Raw genomic sequence first — 16,929 nt, 5'->3', positions numbered from 1 at the left:
TATACTAAAGCAATAAAGCAATCGTGGATTTTGTTTCCCAGTGTATGCAAAAGTTATGTTTCCACTATACTGTAGTCTTTTAAATGTGCAGTAGTGTTATATCTTTAAAAAATAATGTACGTACCTTAATTTTAAAATATTTTATTGCTTAAAGATGACTGATCATCTGAACCTTCAGCAAGTATTAATCTTTTTGCTGGTGAAGGGTCGTGTTTTGATGTGGATGGCTGCTAACTGATCAGGGTGGTGGTGTCTATAGGTTGGGGTGGCTGTGGTAATTTATTGAAATAAGACAACCCCAGGTTTGCTGCATTGATCAACTTCCTTTCACTAAAGATTTCTCTGTAGCATTAGATGCTGTTTGATAGCATTTTACCCACAGCAGAATGCTGTGGATCTTTCAAAATTGGAGTCAGGCCAGGAGCAGTGACTTATGCCTGTAATCCCAACATTGTTGTGGGGCAAGGCAGGAGGATCACTTGAAGCAAGACATTTGAGACCAGCCTGGGCAACACAGTGGGACCCATCTCTACAAAGTGTTTAAAAAGTAAAAAATTAGCTGGGTGTGGTGGCACACAACTGTAGTACTTGTAACTACTTGGGATGCTGAGACTAGAAGATCACTTGAGCATAGGAGTTCATGGTTGCAGTGAGTTAGATCACACCACTGCACTCCAGTCTTGGCAACAGAGCAAGACCGTGTCTCAAAAAAAAAAAAAAAAAAAAAAAAAAAAAAATTTGAAGTCAGTCCTCTCAAATTTTATTGCTGCTTATCAGCTAAGTTTATGGAATATTCTAAATCTTGTGTTACCATTTCAGCGATATTGACAGCACCTTCATCAGGAGTAGATTCCATCTCAAGAAACCACTTTCTTTGCCCATCCATAAGAAGCAGCTGCATATCCGTTCAAGTTGGATTATGAGATTGATGCAATTCAGTCACATCTTCAAGCTCCACTTCTAATTCTTATCTTGCTATTTCCACCATATCCATAGTGACTACCTCTACTGAAGTCTTGAACCCCTCAAAGTCATCCATTAGGGTTACAATCAACTTCTTCCAAGCACTTGTTAATGTTGATGTTTTGGCCTCCTCCCATGAATCCCAAATGTTCTTTTTTTTTTTTTTCCTTTTTTCTTTTTTTCAGACAGAGTCTCACTCTGTCACCTAGGCTGGAGTGCAGTGGCATGATCTTGGCTCACTACAACCTCTGCCTCCCCAGTTCAGTGGCGAAATCTCAGCTCACTGCAACCTCTACCTCCCAGGCTCAAGCGATTCTCGTGCCTCAGCCTCCCAAGTAGCTGGGACCACAGGCATGCCACCACACCTGGCTTATTTTTGTATTTTTAGTAGAGATGGGGGTTTTGCCATGGTGGCCAGGCTGGTCTCGAACTCCTGGCCCCAAGTAATCCATGCACCTTGGCTTCCCAAAGTGTTGGGATTACAGGCATGAGCCACTGCGCCCAGTCCCAAATGTTCTTAATGACATCTAGAATGGTGAATCTTTTCGTGAAGGATTTCTATTTACTTTGCCCAAATCCATCAGAGGAATCACTCTATGGCAACTATACCTTTAGGAAACGTATGTCTTAAGACTTGAAAGTTGGAATTACCCCTTGACCCATGGGCTGCAGAACAGATATTGTGTTAGCAGGCATGAAAACAACACTAATCTTGTACATTTGCATCAGAGCTCTTGGGTGACTAGGTACATTGTTAATAATCAGTAATATTTGGAAAGGAATCTTTTTTTTTTTTTTTTTTGAGCAGTAGGTTTCAACAGTTGGCTTAAAATATTCAGTAAGCCATGCTGTAAACAGATGTGCTGTCGTTTAGGCTTTGCTGTTCCATTTATGGAACACAAGCAGAGTAGATTTAGCGTAATTCTTAGGGGCCCTAGGATTTTCAGAATAATAAATAAGCATTGGCTTCAACTTAAAGTTACCAGCTACGTTAGCCCCTAACAAGAGAGTCATCCTGTCCTTTGAAGCTTTGATGCCACATATTTACTTCTCCTCTATAGCTATGAAATCCCTAGATGGCATCTTCCTCCAATATAAGGCTGATTTGTCTACATTGAAAATTTGTTTAGTGTAGCTATCTTCATCAGTGCTCCTAGCTAGATCTGTTGGATAACTTGCTGTACCTTCTACATCAGCACTTGTGGCTTCACCTTGCACTTTTATCTTATGGAGATGGCTTCTTTCCTTGAATCTCATGAACCAAACTTTGCTATCTTCTACCTATTCTTCTGCAGCTTCCTTACCTCTCTCAGCCTTCACAGAATTGAGGAGAGTTAGAACCTTGCTCTGGATTAGGCTTAAGGGAATGTTGTAGCTGGTTTAACCTATCCAGACCACTAAAACTTTCTCTATACCAGCAATAAGGCTGTTTTGCTTTTTTGTGTTCACTGGACTAGCATTTTAAATTTCCTTTAAGAACTTTTCTTTTGCATTCACAACTTGTGTACTGGCAAAATAGGCCTAGCTTTTGGCCAGTCTCAGCTTTTGACATGCCTTCCTCACTAAGCTTAATCATTTCTAGCTTTTGATTTAAAGTGAAAGATGTGTGACTCTTCCTTTTACTTGAACACTCAGAGGCCATTGTAAGGGTTTTTTTGTTGTTGTTGCTGTTGCTGTTGTTTTTTGGTTTTTGGGTTTTTTTTTTTTTTTACATTTAGTAATTCTAAATTTTTGCATTTTATTTATTCTAAGTTGCATACATTTTTACATTTTTAACATCTGTGCAATTGAAATGGATCTCACAACTGATAGAATCTTAGATTACAGCTGGACACAGAGGCTCACACCAGTAATCCAGCACTTTGGGAGGCCAAGGCCAGTGGATCACTTGAGGTCAGGAGTTCGAGACCAGCCTGGCCAACATGGTGAAACCCCGTCTCTACTAAAAATACAAAAATAGGTGGTGGCATGCACCTGTAATCTCAGCTACTTGGGAGGCTAAGGCAGGAGAATCACTTGAACCCAGGAGGCAGAGGTTGCAGTGAGCCGAGATGGTGCCACTGCACTATAGCCTGGGCAACAGAGTGAGACTCCATCTCAATAAATTAAAAAAAAAAAAAAAAAGGCTGGGTGTGGTGGCTCACACCTGTAATCCCAGCACTTAGGGAGGCCAAGGCAGGTGGATCACCTGAGGTCAGGAGTTTGAGACCAGCCTGGCCAACATGGCAAAACCCCGTCTCTACTAAAAATACAAAAATTAACCGGGCATGGTGGCTCACGCCTGTAATCCCGGCTACTCCGGAGGCTGAGGTGCGAGAATCTCTTGAACCCGGGAGGCAGAGGTTGCAGTGAACCGAGATAGTGCCACTGCACTCCAGCCTGGGTGAAGAGCGAGACTCTGTCTCAAAATAATAAATAAATAAATAGAAATTAGCTTTTCAGAGAGACAGAGGTCTTGTCTTGTTGCAGTCTCAAGAAAAAAAAAATTTAAAGGAAAAGCAGTATTCAATGTCAGTGAGTCTTCCATTGTAAAGTTACTAATTGGCCTAATTTCAATATTGTTGTGTCTCAAGGAATAGGGAGGCCTGAGAAGAGGAAGAGAGATGGGTGAACAGCTGGTTGGTGGATCAGTCAGAACACACACATTTATCAATTAAGTTTGACATTTTATGTGGGCTTGGTTCATGGTACCCCAAAGCAATTACAACAGTAACATAAAAAATTACCACATATTACTATAACAGATAATAATGAAGTTTGAAATATGGTAATTACCAAACTGTGACACAGAGAACACATTTTGTTGGAAAAATGGTGCTGATAGACTGGCAGACGCAGTTACCACAAACATTCAATTTGTAAAAAATGCAGTATCTGCAAAGTGCAGTAAAGGAAAGCACAGTTAAATAAGGTATGCTTGTATAAATTTATTTACCAGATTTTAGGATACCAAAACCAAACAATATCCCTTAAAATTTATAAGAGTAATATCTTTATATCACAGTAAGCTCACTACCTCATTGGTATAGATGTTTAAATAAATTTAAGATTTAGACAAATTCATAAATTCTACCTCCATACTTTTATAAGGTTTTGGAGTCAGAAAGGGCCTTGGAGGTTTTCTAGCTCCTCATCTTTAAGGTATGTAAAATATCTGGAGTAGATCCGTAATGTCATGGAGACTAACAGTGGTTCTCACAAAATGTCTCCTGATACCCTGTTAGAGACAAAACATTGACTTAGAATGGTCTGGGTCGTGACGCACTGTGATGCTTCTCATCTTGTGAGTTAGAAATTTTTCACCCACTTGGTGGCCAGAAACAGACCACATAGAGTTTTGATGCTCTGAGACAGTGTGCTCATATAGGTAATTATATAGTTGCAGTTATAAATCCTGTTTGGCTAAATGTAGGCTCTGACAAGCCTTTGAAGGTGGGAAGTCTCCTGAATTGTAACCTAAAATCTTAAATCTAAGAAGGACAAATGTGGAAAATCAAATTATGATTTTAAAGATGAAATTGGGGTGAATGGTTAATGCTGACAGAGCTAAAAGCGCCATCATCTGGTCCAGAGTAGGGGATTTCACACGTTGCTTCTTGGCAGTAAACAGTAGAATCTCAGAGGTGCGGAAGCCAAAAACCTCTGCAGAACAACTATAACCTCTTCCTGAACAGCCACCTCTGTTGCTTGGTATGCAGAATAAAAGCTTTCTGAAACAGGGTTTGACATGTCTCAAAATAGATTTGAAAAGTTCTCACAATACCTGCTGCTTCTGTCGGTTTATATATAACATGCATATTCCAAGTGATATATATGCACATATATATAAATAGGTACATATATCCACTAAGTTCTTTGGCATAAGTTATTTCTAGTTTTAGATTTACTTTGCTAAAATGAAAACCAATCATCTAATTTATACCTTAGTGAAAGTAAGATGAAAATGTTTATAAAGAAACAGCTTACAAGCATTCTTTAACTAGGATGGTTACATATTTTTGTTTTTTAAACTGAGCTTTCATAACTATCTTCAGGACAACAAAAATTGTGGGAAGATAATAGAAAATACTTAGCTGGAAGAGAAATGGCACTTTCTCTTCAAACGAAAGAAATTTGGATTTCATCTAAGAAAGGATAGAAAAGAAAGAGCAATGTAACTTGGTGCTTCATTCTTTCTAAAACAGCACATAGCAAAAACAAACTGGAATTTTATATTGAATCTTGAATCTAGTTTATTTCAGTGTCAGGTACCATTCTTTATAGATTGGGGACGAGGGAAGGTATTTAAGGTTCCTTTAAGATAATTGACATCTAGAAACAATGTTGAGTTTAGTTCTTAGAAAAATTACACAAAGGAGAAGAAAATAGTTTGTAAAGTATATTGAGTTCCTGTGAAAGGGATTAACCAAAGGTGGTATCCTTGCAACTTTTTTGGGTCTTTAAGCAAAGATGGTATCCTTGCAACTTTTTTGGGTCTTTTTCTAACACTAAATAGACGCAACAGGATATAGAAAGGGCTTGGCCTAATTCGAATCCTAGATTTACTACTTGTTAGCTATGTGATCTTAGGAAGTCATTTAACCTCTCAAAACTTCGGTTTCCTCATCTATAAAAATAGAGTTGAAGGCTCGGTGCAGTGGCTCACAACTGTAATCCCAGCATTTTGGGAGGCCAAGGCGCGCGAATCACAAGGTCAGGAATTTGAGACCAGCCTGGCCAACATGGTGAAACCCCATCTCTACTAAAAATACAAAAAATGAGCTGGGCGTAGTGGCGGGTGCCTGTAATCCCAGCTACTCAGGAGGCTGAGGCAGGAGAATCGCTTGAACCTGGGAGGCGGAGGTTGCAGTGAGCCGAGATTGTGCCACTGCACTCCAGCCCAGGCAACAGAGTGAGACTCTGTTTCAAAAAAAATAAAAAATAAAAATAGAGTTGTAAATTGTGTGAGGATTAAATGAAATAATGTGTAAAACCATCTAGCAGACAGTTTGGGAAGATGAAAAAGTGCTGGAGATGCATGGTGGGGATAGTTGCACAACAGTGTAAATATACTTCATGCTACTGAACTATATACCTAAAAATGTATTAAACGGTAAATTTTACCACAATTTAAAAAATCCACCTAGCATATGGTAGGTGATGCTTACCTTATGCTTTTTCCCTTGCCTTCTTTAAAGATACAATTTTCTTTTAATTCTCAAAAAATAACAAGTTGTATAGCAGGAGATGTTGCATAAAGCTGTCTTAAATTGCATTCATAATTTACAGTAATGTTTATATATTTTGATTACCATCTGATTGAGCTACACTTGGACCTCATTCTTGTTTAGAACTATTCTGCCTTCAAGATCTTGAAATAAGAGCTTCCCGTCTCTGACCACAACCTCTATCTCAATCTGCAGCTATCACTCCTGAGTCTGCTTTGTGACCTCATTTTGACCTCCTATCTCTAGCCTAGCTCTATTCTGAGTTGGCAGACCCTCTTTTGTTTTCTTGAGCTCTACAGTCAGTGATTACAGTGTCCTCTTAAACAATTGTAGATTCTTTCTCCCTTAACCTTCTGCCATGTCCACCTTCCCGACCTCCAGTCATACTTTTTTCCTATTTAGCTTGCTGAACATTTTGGGGAAAGTTCTCAAATAAGACCATTAGCACTTTAGATAAGCTATCTCATTTAATTCAATCCTCTTAGTATCCCTAGGGAAATATTATGTTACTCACTTTATGGATGGTGGAACTGAGGCTCAGAGTGGTATGGTGACTCACCCAAGGACACTTAGTTATATACAGATTTGGGATTTAAACCCAGGTCTGTCTGATATCCAAGCCTACATTCGTTGTATTCCTTTGGCCCTGTTCTCTCTACTATGTTTTTCCCACCTTTTTTTTCTTTCTTACTGACTATAGAATAGACCTTTTCTACTCTCAAACTTTGAACCAACCACCAACCATAGTAGATAGTTTAACCCACTTTACTGAACCAATTGAGGGCATCCAGCAGAAACTCCTTCAACATTATTTTCTTCATATGGGCTCTCATTTCTCTGCCTCATTGCCAATAAAGTACCCTCCTTTATCTTACTGATTCCACTTTCTCTCCTGGGCCTTGCTTTATGATTTATTTGTATTCTGCCTCCTTTGAGATATCCTTTCATATTGATTATTTTCCCTCTACCTTAAAAAAACCTGAAAAATATCTATTAGCAGTCTTATAGTAATTGGTGATCTCAGCGAGAGCCATTTCAGGAGAGAAATGAGTACAGATTCCAGAAGGCAGAAAGTTGGTAACTGAGTAGGAAATATGGAAGTTGAAAATGATGAGGGCAGACTTCTTTAATAAAGGCTTACAATGAAATGAGGAGGGGCTGTGTGATCAAAGGATTGTTTTGTTTTGTTTTTTTAAGAGATTGGGTAGATTTAAACACGATTACATGCTTTAAAAAAAAGAGAAAAAAGGGAGAGGTTTGTAGAGTAAATACCCCAGAGTGGAGATTCATGGGATTAGCCTCAAATGCCTTTATATACAGACTGTATCCATCTTTATAAGCCCAGCTGAAATGACACCTCTCTGAAACTCCTTTTGATTGGCTCAGAAGGAAGTTTTTCTCTGATTTCCTGTAGCAGCTTATACATCTCTCATGGCATTTAACACATACTGTCTTGAATAACAATGTAGTTATTATGAGCTTTACTGTCTGGGTTTGATTCCTGGCTTCACCACCTACGCTAGTGTGATTTTGGGCAAATTGCTTATTCTCTCTGTACTCAGTTTCCTTATCTATAACATGGGGATAATATTAGTAGCTACATCATTGTTATGAGGATCAATATCTGTAAAGCTCTTAAAACATGCATTTTTCTTCTACTAAATTGTAAGGTCTGGCAGGCGCAGTGGCTCACACCTGGTAATCCCAGCACTGTGGAAGGCTGAGGTGGGGGCAGTGGGGAGCGGGGGGTTGCTACTACTCCAATGTAACTGCTTTCTCAGAAATTAAGGCAAAAAGTCTTACTGACCATGTAAAGGAAATCCAACAGAATTATAAACAGTCTCTGCCTTTAAGGAGCTTATAGTCTAGTTAAGAAACCAGACTTAAACATATGAAAAGTTAAACATTGGCCAGGCACAGTGGCTCATGCCTATAATCCCAGCACTTTGGGAGGCCAAGGCAGGCGGATCACCTGAAGTCAGGAGTTCAAGACCAGCCTGACCAACATGGAGAAACCCCATCTATACTAAAAATACAAAACTAGTTGGGCATGGTGGCGCATGCCTGTAATCCCAACTACTTGAGAGGCTGAGGCAGGAGAATCACTTGAACCCGGGAGGTGGAGGTTACAGTGAGCCATGAAAACACCATTGCACTCCAGCCTGGGCAACAAGAGCAAAACTCCATCTCAAAAAAAAAAGTAAAGAAAAAAGAAAAAGAAAATTTAAACATTTAGGTAATGGTTCTAGTAGTAGGCCATAAAGGAGTTCATGATTAATTATGTTAATTGTACAGACAATGATGACTCTGGAATTTAGGGAAGGGATTTACTTTAGTCCAAGTTAGTCAAGGAAAACTTTATTGGGCTGGTGGAATTTGAACTTAACCCTGAAAAGTGAGTGAAGTTTGGGTAAGAGAGAGACTAATCCAGATTTCTTGTTGATGAATTTCAGAGTACTTTGTCCTTTAATTTTTTTCTTTTTTTTTTTTAAGATGGAGTCTCGCTCTGTCGCCAGGCTGGAGTGCAGTGGCGCAATCTTGGCTCACTGCAACCTCTGTCTCCCCAGTTCAAGCGATTCTCCTGCCTCAGCCTCCTGAGTAGCTGGGACTACAGGCGTGCACCACCATGTCCAGCTAATTTTTGTATTTTTAGTAGAGATGGGTTTTCACCATGTTGGCTAGGATGGTCTCGATCTCCTGACCTCAAGATCCGCCTGCCCAGCCTCCCAAAGTGCTGGGGTTATAGGCATGAGCCACCGCACCTGGCCTAATTTTTATTTCTGTGTTCTTGTTACAGGCATCCCGATTTTCAACTGCTAAAGGAAGAACAAAGGTATGGTTGAATCAGTATCATTTACCATTTATATATTTATGTTAATAGAAACATTAGGAGTGAACGAAGTGATATGAGCTCTTGGACTTCCTGTGCTGATGCATTATGTAAGTGTCCCATTCTAGCCCACACAAAGAAATATTTGACCTGTTCAGCTTTTTCTTTTGTGATGGTAAGATGATGTGTTTGATCTGTATGATTTATTGTACAGCTGTTCCTCCCGAGGAAATCTAATTTAACCTGTTGAAATATGACATAAACACAGCCTCCATCTCAGATACCATGCTTCTTTGTCAACTAAATTGTGCCTATTACATTTGTTGAAAGGTTTTTATAGTCCTATAGGATTTCAAAACCAGTAATGTACCAGTTACTTAATTATTTGAAAGAGCGTCTAAAGCATTAATATAAATTCCAAGTTGTGATTTTCTTTCTAAACTTTCCTCATGGTATTGTTTGCCTGACCATGGCCATCTCTCAAAACATGTCCCTTAACTCTCAAAATAAATGTTCCTAGTTAATAGTCACTACCTTAGTCACAGGGCGTTGAGCACAAATAAGAGATATTTATTTATTGATGTATATCTTTATAGCTTCAGAGTAGTATAAAAACATAATTGCCTTAAAACTCCAAGAGAAAGTATGAAATACATGAAAGTTAAATTGTTCTAATTTTTTTGAGCTTACACCTATTTTTACTTTTCTTCTGATGCAAGAGACAGCCCCATGGCTATATAGGCTAGATTCTAACTAAAAGATGGTATCTAAGACTAAAGTAATTTTCATCTTTTTTCTTCATTCCCATCCACGACCTTGCTTTCAACTTTTATATATATATGTATATTTTTTTTTTCCTTTACATTTCCCCACAACAGCTTGCTTCTTGACCCAGAGTCTTTTTCATCCTGATCTTTTAAAGTTTTGATATGTGTCTGTGCTTTACAGCGTCCTTGTTTGTTTCAAGTTTGTATTGGCAAAGCTACTGTTACCTTCCCTCTTTCGTAATTCTTCATCTTATTCAAATCTAATCTGGAAATTGAAGAACATTGTCAGGGAAAACTTTTGTCTTTTATTGTTAGCATGTTGTTGTAACTCTGGATTTTCAAATTTAAATATCTTTTATTGAAAAATGTTAATTTGCTAACCTGTTCTGCTATGACTTTCCTGTGATTTTCATTCTGTAGAATTTTCTGTACAACAATCAACCAGAATTAGAAAATGTTTACCCATTTATTTTTATCATTTTATCTTTTCAAATCTAAACACAATTCCTGTAATTTTTTTTTTTTTTAAGAAACCAATAATGAAATTTTCTTTCTTTTTTTTTTTTTTTTCAAGACAGAGTCTCACTCTATCACCCAGGCTGGAATGCAGTGGCGCAATCTCAGCTCACTGCAACCTCTGCCACCTGGGTTCAAGCAGTTCTCCTGCCTCAGCCTCCTGAGTAACTGGGACTACAGGCATGTGCCACCACTCCTGGCTAATTTTTGTATTTCTAGTAGAGACAGGGTTTCACTATGTTGGCCAGGCTGGTCTTGAACTCCTGACCTCAGGTGACCCACCTGCTTTGGCCTCCCAAGGTGCTGGGATTACAGATGTGAATCACCACACTCAGCCAAAGTTTTCAAAAGAAAAACTTTTTTAAAGGTCAGCCAGTAATCCCAGCAGTTTGGGAGACCAAGGCAGGTGGATCACTTGAGGTCAGGAGTTTGAGACCAGCCTGGCCAACATGATGAAACCCCGTCTCTACTAAAATACAAAAATTAGCTGGGCATGGTGGTGTGCACCTGTAATCCCAGCTACTTGGGAGGCTGAGGCAGGAGAATCACTTGAACCCGGGAAGCAGAGGTTGCAGTGAGCCGAGATCTTGCCACTGCGCTCCAGCCTGGGTGACAGAGCAAGACTCCATCTCAAATAAATAAAAATAAAATAAAATACAAAAATAAAAAATAAAAAGCTCAGCTGGGCACAGTGGCTCACCCCTGTGATTCCAGCACTTCGGGAGGCCAAGGTGGGCAAATCACTTGAGCCCGAGAATTTGTGACCAGCCTGGCCAACACGGCAAAACTCCATCTCTACTAAAAAAATACAAAAATTAGCCAGGCGTGGTGGCACCCACCTGTAATCCCAGCTACTTGGGAGGCTGAGGTGGGAGGATCACTTGAACCTAGGAGGCAGAGGTTGCAGTGAGCTGAGTTCACACCATTGCACTCCAGCCTGGGCAACACAGTGAGACTTTGTCTTAAAAATATATATTTATTTTTATATTATTTTTCATATTATATATTTTTTAAACTACATATATACTTTATATATTATATATAGTATACATTATATATGTACAAGTATATATTATATATGTAAATATGTGTACATATAAATATATATATATTTTTATATATTTATATATTATATATACTTTATATATATATATTTGCAACAACAGGCAAATGCAAATAGTGCAGTAGGATAGCATTATCAAGTTTTTAAAAAAGTTTTGCTGTACTCCTGTAACAGTTTTAAAATAATTGGGGGAAAAAGACGAAGGAAGAAGACAGAAGGAGAACTATATCAAAAAATATATTATTAACAGATGTACTGAAATTATAGGCTTCTTCTGAAATTTATATATCAGAACCTAGAAATAAGGTTTTGTCTAGGGAATAAAAATTTCTACCTTGAAAGTTACAATGTATAAATACTGTGGGGTACTTTACTTTCCTATTGTTTCGGGTTTTATTTGCTATTTGTTATTTAGTTATTTTATTTCTCTTTCATTCTACAGTGGCCATTCTGGAGAAGAAGTACAGTTATGCAGTAAAGCCATTAAAACATCAGATATCGACAATCCTAGCCACTTTGAAAAGCAATATGAATCTAGTTCTTCTAGCACTCACAGTGATAGTAGCAGTGACAATGAGCAAGACTTTGTTTCCTCCATTCTACCAGGAAACAGACCAAATTCTACAAGTATTAGACCACAGCTGCACCAAAAAAGCACAATGAAAAAGAAAGCTGGTCACAAAGCTAACTCCAAACACAAAGACAAAGAACAGACAGTAATAGATGTCACTGAGCAGTTAGGCGATTGCAAATTAGATAGTCAGGAGAAAGATGCTACATGTGAACTTCCTTTACAGAAAGTAAATACTCAGAGTTCTTCAAACAGCACTTTGCCTGAAAGATTAAAAGCTTCAGAAAATTCTGAAAGTGAATACAGTAGGTCAGAAATAACTCTAGTAGGCATAAGTAAGAAAAGTGCAGAGCATTTTAAGAGAAAATTTGCCAAATCAAACCAAGTGTCTAGGTCAGTCTCTAGTTCAGTGCAGGTGTGTCCTGAAGTTGGAAAGAGAAACTTACTTAAAGTTTTGAAGGAGACTTTGATTGAGTGGAAGACAGAAGAAACATTGAGGTTTTTGTATGGCCAGAATTATGCTTCTGTGTGTCTGAAACCCGAAGCCTCTCTGGTTAAAGAAGAACTTGATGAAGATGACATAATCTCAGATCCGGATAGTCATTTCCCTGCCTGGAGGGAATCTCAGAACAGCTTGGATGAGTCTTTACCTTTTAGGGGCTCAGGTACAGCCATTAAACCACTGCCAAGTTACGAGAATTTGAAAAAAGAAACTGAAAAGTTAAATCTGAGGATCAGGGAGTTTTATAGAGGACGGTATGTTTTGGATGAAGAAACCACCAAATCACAAGACTCAGAAGAGGTATGTCTTACAGACATTGAGTTTTTCCAGATCGTTAACATTTGGAAAACTCACCACAGCAAATCTTGGAGCAGGAAGGATATTGAAGAGTTAATTGTTAAATTTTCAAATAGTTTCTTTAGTCATTCTGCCTTTTGGTTTACAGTGCCATCTCCACTGTTGGCATTACTATTTTACAAATAAGTTGATGTTTACCCCTAGTAAATTTTCATCAGTGTGCAATATTTTTTTTCTAATGTAAAAATAGCCAAAATGGTGGGACAAAGTTTTCCCTAATTCTTCATACAATAAATGAAGCCTCTGAAGAGGCTTGCTTTTTCTTCTTCGGTATTCTTTCAGATTTTTACATGGGGTCTGTGTGTGTGTGTGTTTAATGGAAGTATATGCCATGGAATAGACTTGGTAGTTACATTGGAAAATATTTAGCAAGCATGTCCATTGAAAACATAGATCAAAATAGTTTGTAAAAGAGACTTATTGGGAAATAATGGACAAAGAGAATGGAAAGCACATTCAGATAGACCTAAATTTGTTTTGTCATTTACTAGCTGTATGAAAAATTAGTTTCTTGGTCTGTTTGCTCATCTGTAAATGGGACTATTAATAGCTTCTCTTGCTCAATTGTTATTTGTTTTAAAGATAATGTGTGTAAAGCATTTATCACAGTACATGACATATAATTGGTACTCAGTAAATAGTACCCATATGTAGAGATTGAAAATGTGCCACTGAGATTTAGAGAGCATCTTTTATTATTTCTACTACCCATCTTTGATTGATGTGTACTCCCTGGAAAATGAAGTCATTTAACATGAAGAGGAATGGGTAATAACCTTGTTTTTACCACAAAACTTTGTTCTCAAATATTCCTAAGTAAATGTGGCTCTAAATTTAAAAGCACATTGGAGATTTGGAAAGAGAGTAGAAGTAGAAATGTAGTAAAAAATTTAGAAATATATTTCTATAGAGTGTTGCTTGGCCCAGCACCCTACTTCAAATCATTTCAAGTATATTATTAGACATCATCCAAAACTTATATTAAGCTGGGAGAAATATTGATCTCTGTCACTGAGCTGCATAAACCTACCATAGGACATCACTTATTTTATCATTTTGTCCTTTTTAGCCTTAAAAAGGAAAAAATAATCCCTGAAATTTGACTTTTAAAAATTTATAACATTTTCCAAAAATGTTACATAACATGTTAAAACATTTCCATTGAAGTACAACACAAATAGTAATTATATGATTTCTTGAGTATTCACATATGAATGTCCTGATGTAATCACTACCCAAGCCAAGAAATAGATCATTACAAGTAAACTAGAAGCCCCATATATATCCCCTCCTAATCAGCACCTCTTTCCAAAATTAATATTATATTAGCACAGATTAGTTCTGTCATTTTTTTTCCAGTATATATTCTTGGTGTCCAATTTATTTCATGCAGTATTATACTTTTGAGTCATTTGTGTTGTTGCATATAGCTGTAGTTCATTCTTTTATTGCTGCATAGTATTCCATTATATAAACATACCATTTACTTATGCTGATGGACATTTAGACTATTTCCAATTTGGGGCTATTATGAACAATATTCTTAGGAACTTTCTTGTATTTATCTCTCTGCTAATATGCGTATGTATTTCTGAAGTATCTAGGACTGGGAATGCTGGGTTATCGTATATGCATATATGCAACTATACTAGATAATGCCAAACAGTTTTCCAAAGTGGTTGTACCAGTTTACAGTTCCACTACTACTATATGGGAGTTTCCTTGACTCCATGTCCTCCCTGGTACTTGATATAGTTAGTTTTAGCCATTCTGGCAGTATTGGTTTATGATTATAATACATTTCTGTGATGATTAATAAATTCAGCACTATTTTATTTGCTTATTGACCACTTGGATAATCTCTTAGGTCAGGTCTGCAGATCTCTCAGCCATGGATACCAGCACCTGCTCTGGTGGAGATGGCAGGGGGGTGAAATGGATTCTGTGAAGATCCTTACTTTTAGTTGTTTAATGTACTATTTTTGTGCTGGCTAGCCTCCTGCCAGAAGGTGGCACTTTCAAGAGAGCATCAGTTGTGGTAGTATAGGGAAGATCAGGCTGTAGGTAGGGCCATAGAACTCCCAAGAATATATGCCCTTTGTCTTCAGCTACCAGAGTGGGTAGGGAAGGACCATCATGGGGGCAGGGCCATGTGCGTCTGAGCCCAAGACTCCTTGGGCAGGGCTTGCTGTGGCTGTTGTGGGGAATGAGAGTGTGGTTCCCAGGCCAGTGGAGCTGTTCCAGGAAGATTATGGCTGCCTCTGCCATGTCATGCAGGTTGTCAGGGAAGTGAGGGAAAGCTGGCAGCAGGCCTCACCCAGCTCCCATGCAACCCAAAAGACCAGTCTCACTCCCACCATGTCCCTCCAAACAGCACCAAGTTTGTTTACAGGCAGTGGGCAGGAAGGGCTGAGAACTTGCCCCAGGCTACCAGCCTCTCACCTGTGAGAACAAGTAGGGCTTTCACGTCTCCCAGCCTGTGGAGTCTGCACACCAGATTCATACCCTCCCTTGAGTTCTGGCCAGGAGACTTCCTGTTCATTTGGAATTGTTACAAAGTTCAGCTGGCATATCATATGGTCTATCTTGGAGACTGTTCCATTTGCTGATGAATAGAATGTATATCCTGCTGTTGTTGGGTAGAATGTTCTGTAATTATCTGTTAAATCCATTTGTTCTAGGGTATAATCAAAATTATATCAAATATTCTCTCAGACCACAGTGGAATTTTTTAATTTCTACTTTGATTTCATTGTTGACCCAGTGATCACTCAGGAACAGGTCTTGATGACCTGTCTAGTGCTGTCAGTGGAGTACTGAAGTCCCCCACTATTATTGTGTTGCTTTCTATCTCATTTCTTAGGTCTTGTAGTAACTTTTATAAATTTGGGAGCTCCAGGTTTAGGTGCATATATATTTAGGATTGTCATATTTTCCTACTGGACTAGTACTTTTATCATTGTATAATATCCCTCTTTGTCTTTTTAAACTGCTGTTGCTTTAAAGTTTGTTTTGTCTGATATAAGAATAGCTACTTCTGCTCACTTTTGGTGTCCATTTGCATGGAATATGTTTTTCCACCCTTTACCTTAAGTTTATGCGAATCCTTATGTGTCAGGTGAGTCCCTTGAAGAAAGCAGATACTTGGTTGGTGAATTCTTATTAATTTTGCCATTCTGTATCTTTTAAATGGAGCATTTAGGCCATTTACATTCAATGTTAGTATTGAGATGTGAGGTACTATTCTATTCATCGTGCTATTTGTTGCCTGAACAGCTTTTTTTTTTTTTTTATTGTCTTATTGTTTTATAGGTCCTGTGAGATTTATGCTTTAAAGAGATTCTATTTTGGTATTATTTCCAGGATTTGTTTCAAGATTTATTGCTCCTTTAGCAGTTCTTGTAGTGTTGACTTGGTAGTGGTGAATTCTCTCAGAATTTGTTTGTCTGAAAAAGACTATCTTTCCTTCATTTATGAACCTTAGTTTTGCCGGATACAAAATTCTTGGCTGACAGTTGTTTTGTTTAAGGAGGCTAAAGATAGGACTCCAATGTCTTCTAGCTTATAGGGTTTCTGCTGAAAAATCTGCTGTTAATCTGATAGGCTTTCCTTTATAAGTTATCTGATGCTTTTGCCTCACTGCTCTTAAGATTCTTTCCTTCATCTTGACTTTCGATAACCTGATGACTATGTGCCGGGGCAATGATCTTTTTATGATGAGTTTCTCAGGTGTTCTTTGAGCTTCTTGTATTTGGATGTGTAGGTCTCTAGCAAGGCTGGAGAAGTTTTCCTTGATTATTCCCTCAAATATGTTTTCCAGACTTAGATTTCTCTTCTTTCTCGGGAATACCAATTATTCTTAGGTTTGTTTGTTTAACATAATCCCAAACTTCTTGGAGCCTTTGTTCATTTTTTTAAATTCTTTTTTCTTTGTCTTTGTTGGACTGGGTTAATTCAAAAGCCTTGTCTTGAAGCTCTGAAGTTCTTTCTTCTACTTGCTCAATTTTATTGCTGAGACTTTCCAGTGCATTTGCATTTCTCTAAGTATGTCCTTCATTTCCCAAAGTTGTGATAGTTTTTTATTTATGCTATCTATTTCACTGGAGATTTTTCCATTCATATCCTGTATCATTTTTTTGATTTCTTTAAGTTG

The 16,929-nt window shown here is 38.0% G+C and overlaps 1 protein-coding gene across 7 annotated transcripts in view; it reads left to right on the top strand.

The window, feature by feature from the left end:
• Nucleotides 1-16,929, top strand: part of RPAP2 (RNA polymerase II associated protein 2) — an 88,239-nt gene that overhangs the window by 12,652 nt on the left and 58,658 nt on the right. For all 7 annotated transcript variants that reach the window (XM_054476331.2, XM_063664819.1, XM_063664818.1 and 4 more), the window contains 2 exons: nt 8,968-9,003; nt 11,789-12,719. In XM_054476331.2, the coding sequence (XP_054332306.1) occupies nt 8,968-9,003; nt 11,789-12,719 (967 nt within the window). The remainder of the gene's footprint in view (nt 1-8,967; nt 9,004-11,788; nt 12,720-16,929) is intronic.

The sequence above is a fragment of the Pongo pygmaeus genome, chromosome 1 (assembly GCF_028885625.2).
Source record: "Pongo pygmaeus isolate AG05252 chromosome 1, NHGRI_mPonPyg2-v2.0_pri, whole genome shotgun sequence".
Taxonomy (NCBI): domain Eukaryota; kingdom Metazoa; phylum Chordata; class Mammalia; order Primates; family Hominidae; genus Pongo; species Pongo pygmaeus.
Note: the sequence above shows the minus strand (reverse complement) of the source record. Positions and strands in the feature narration are given on the sequence as shown.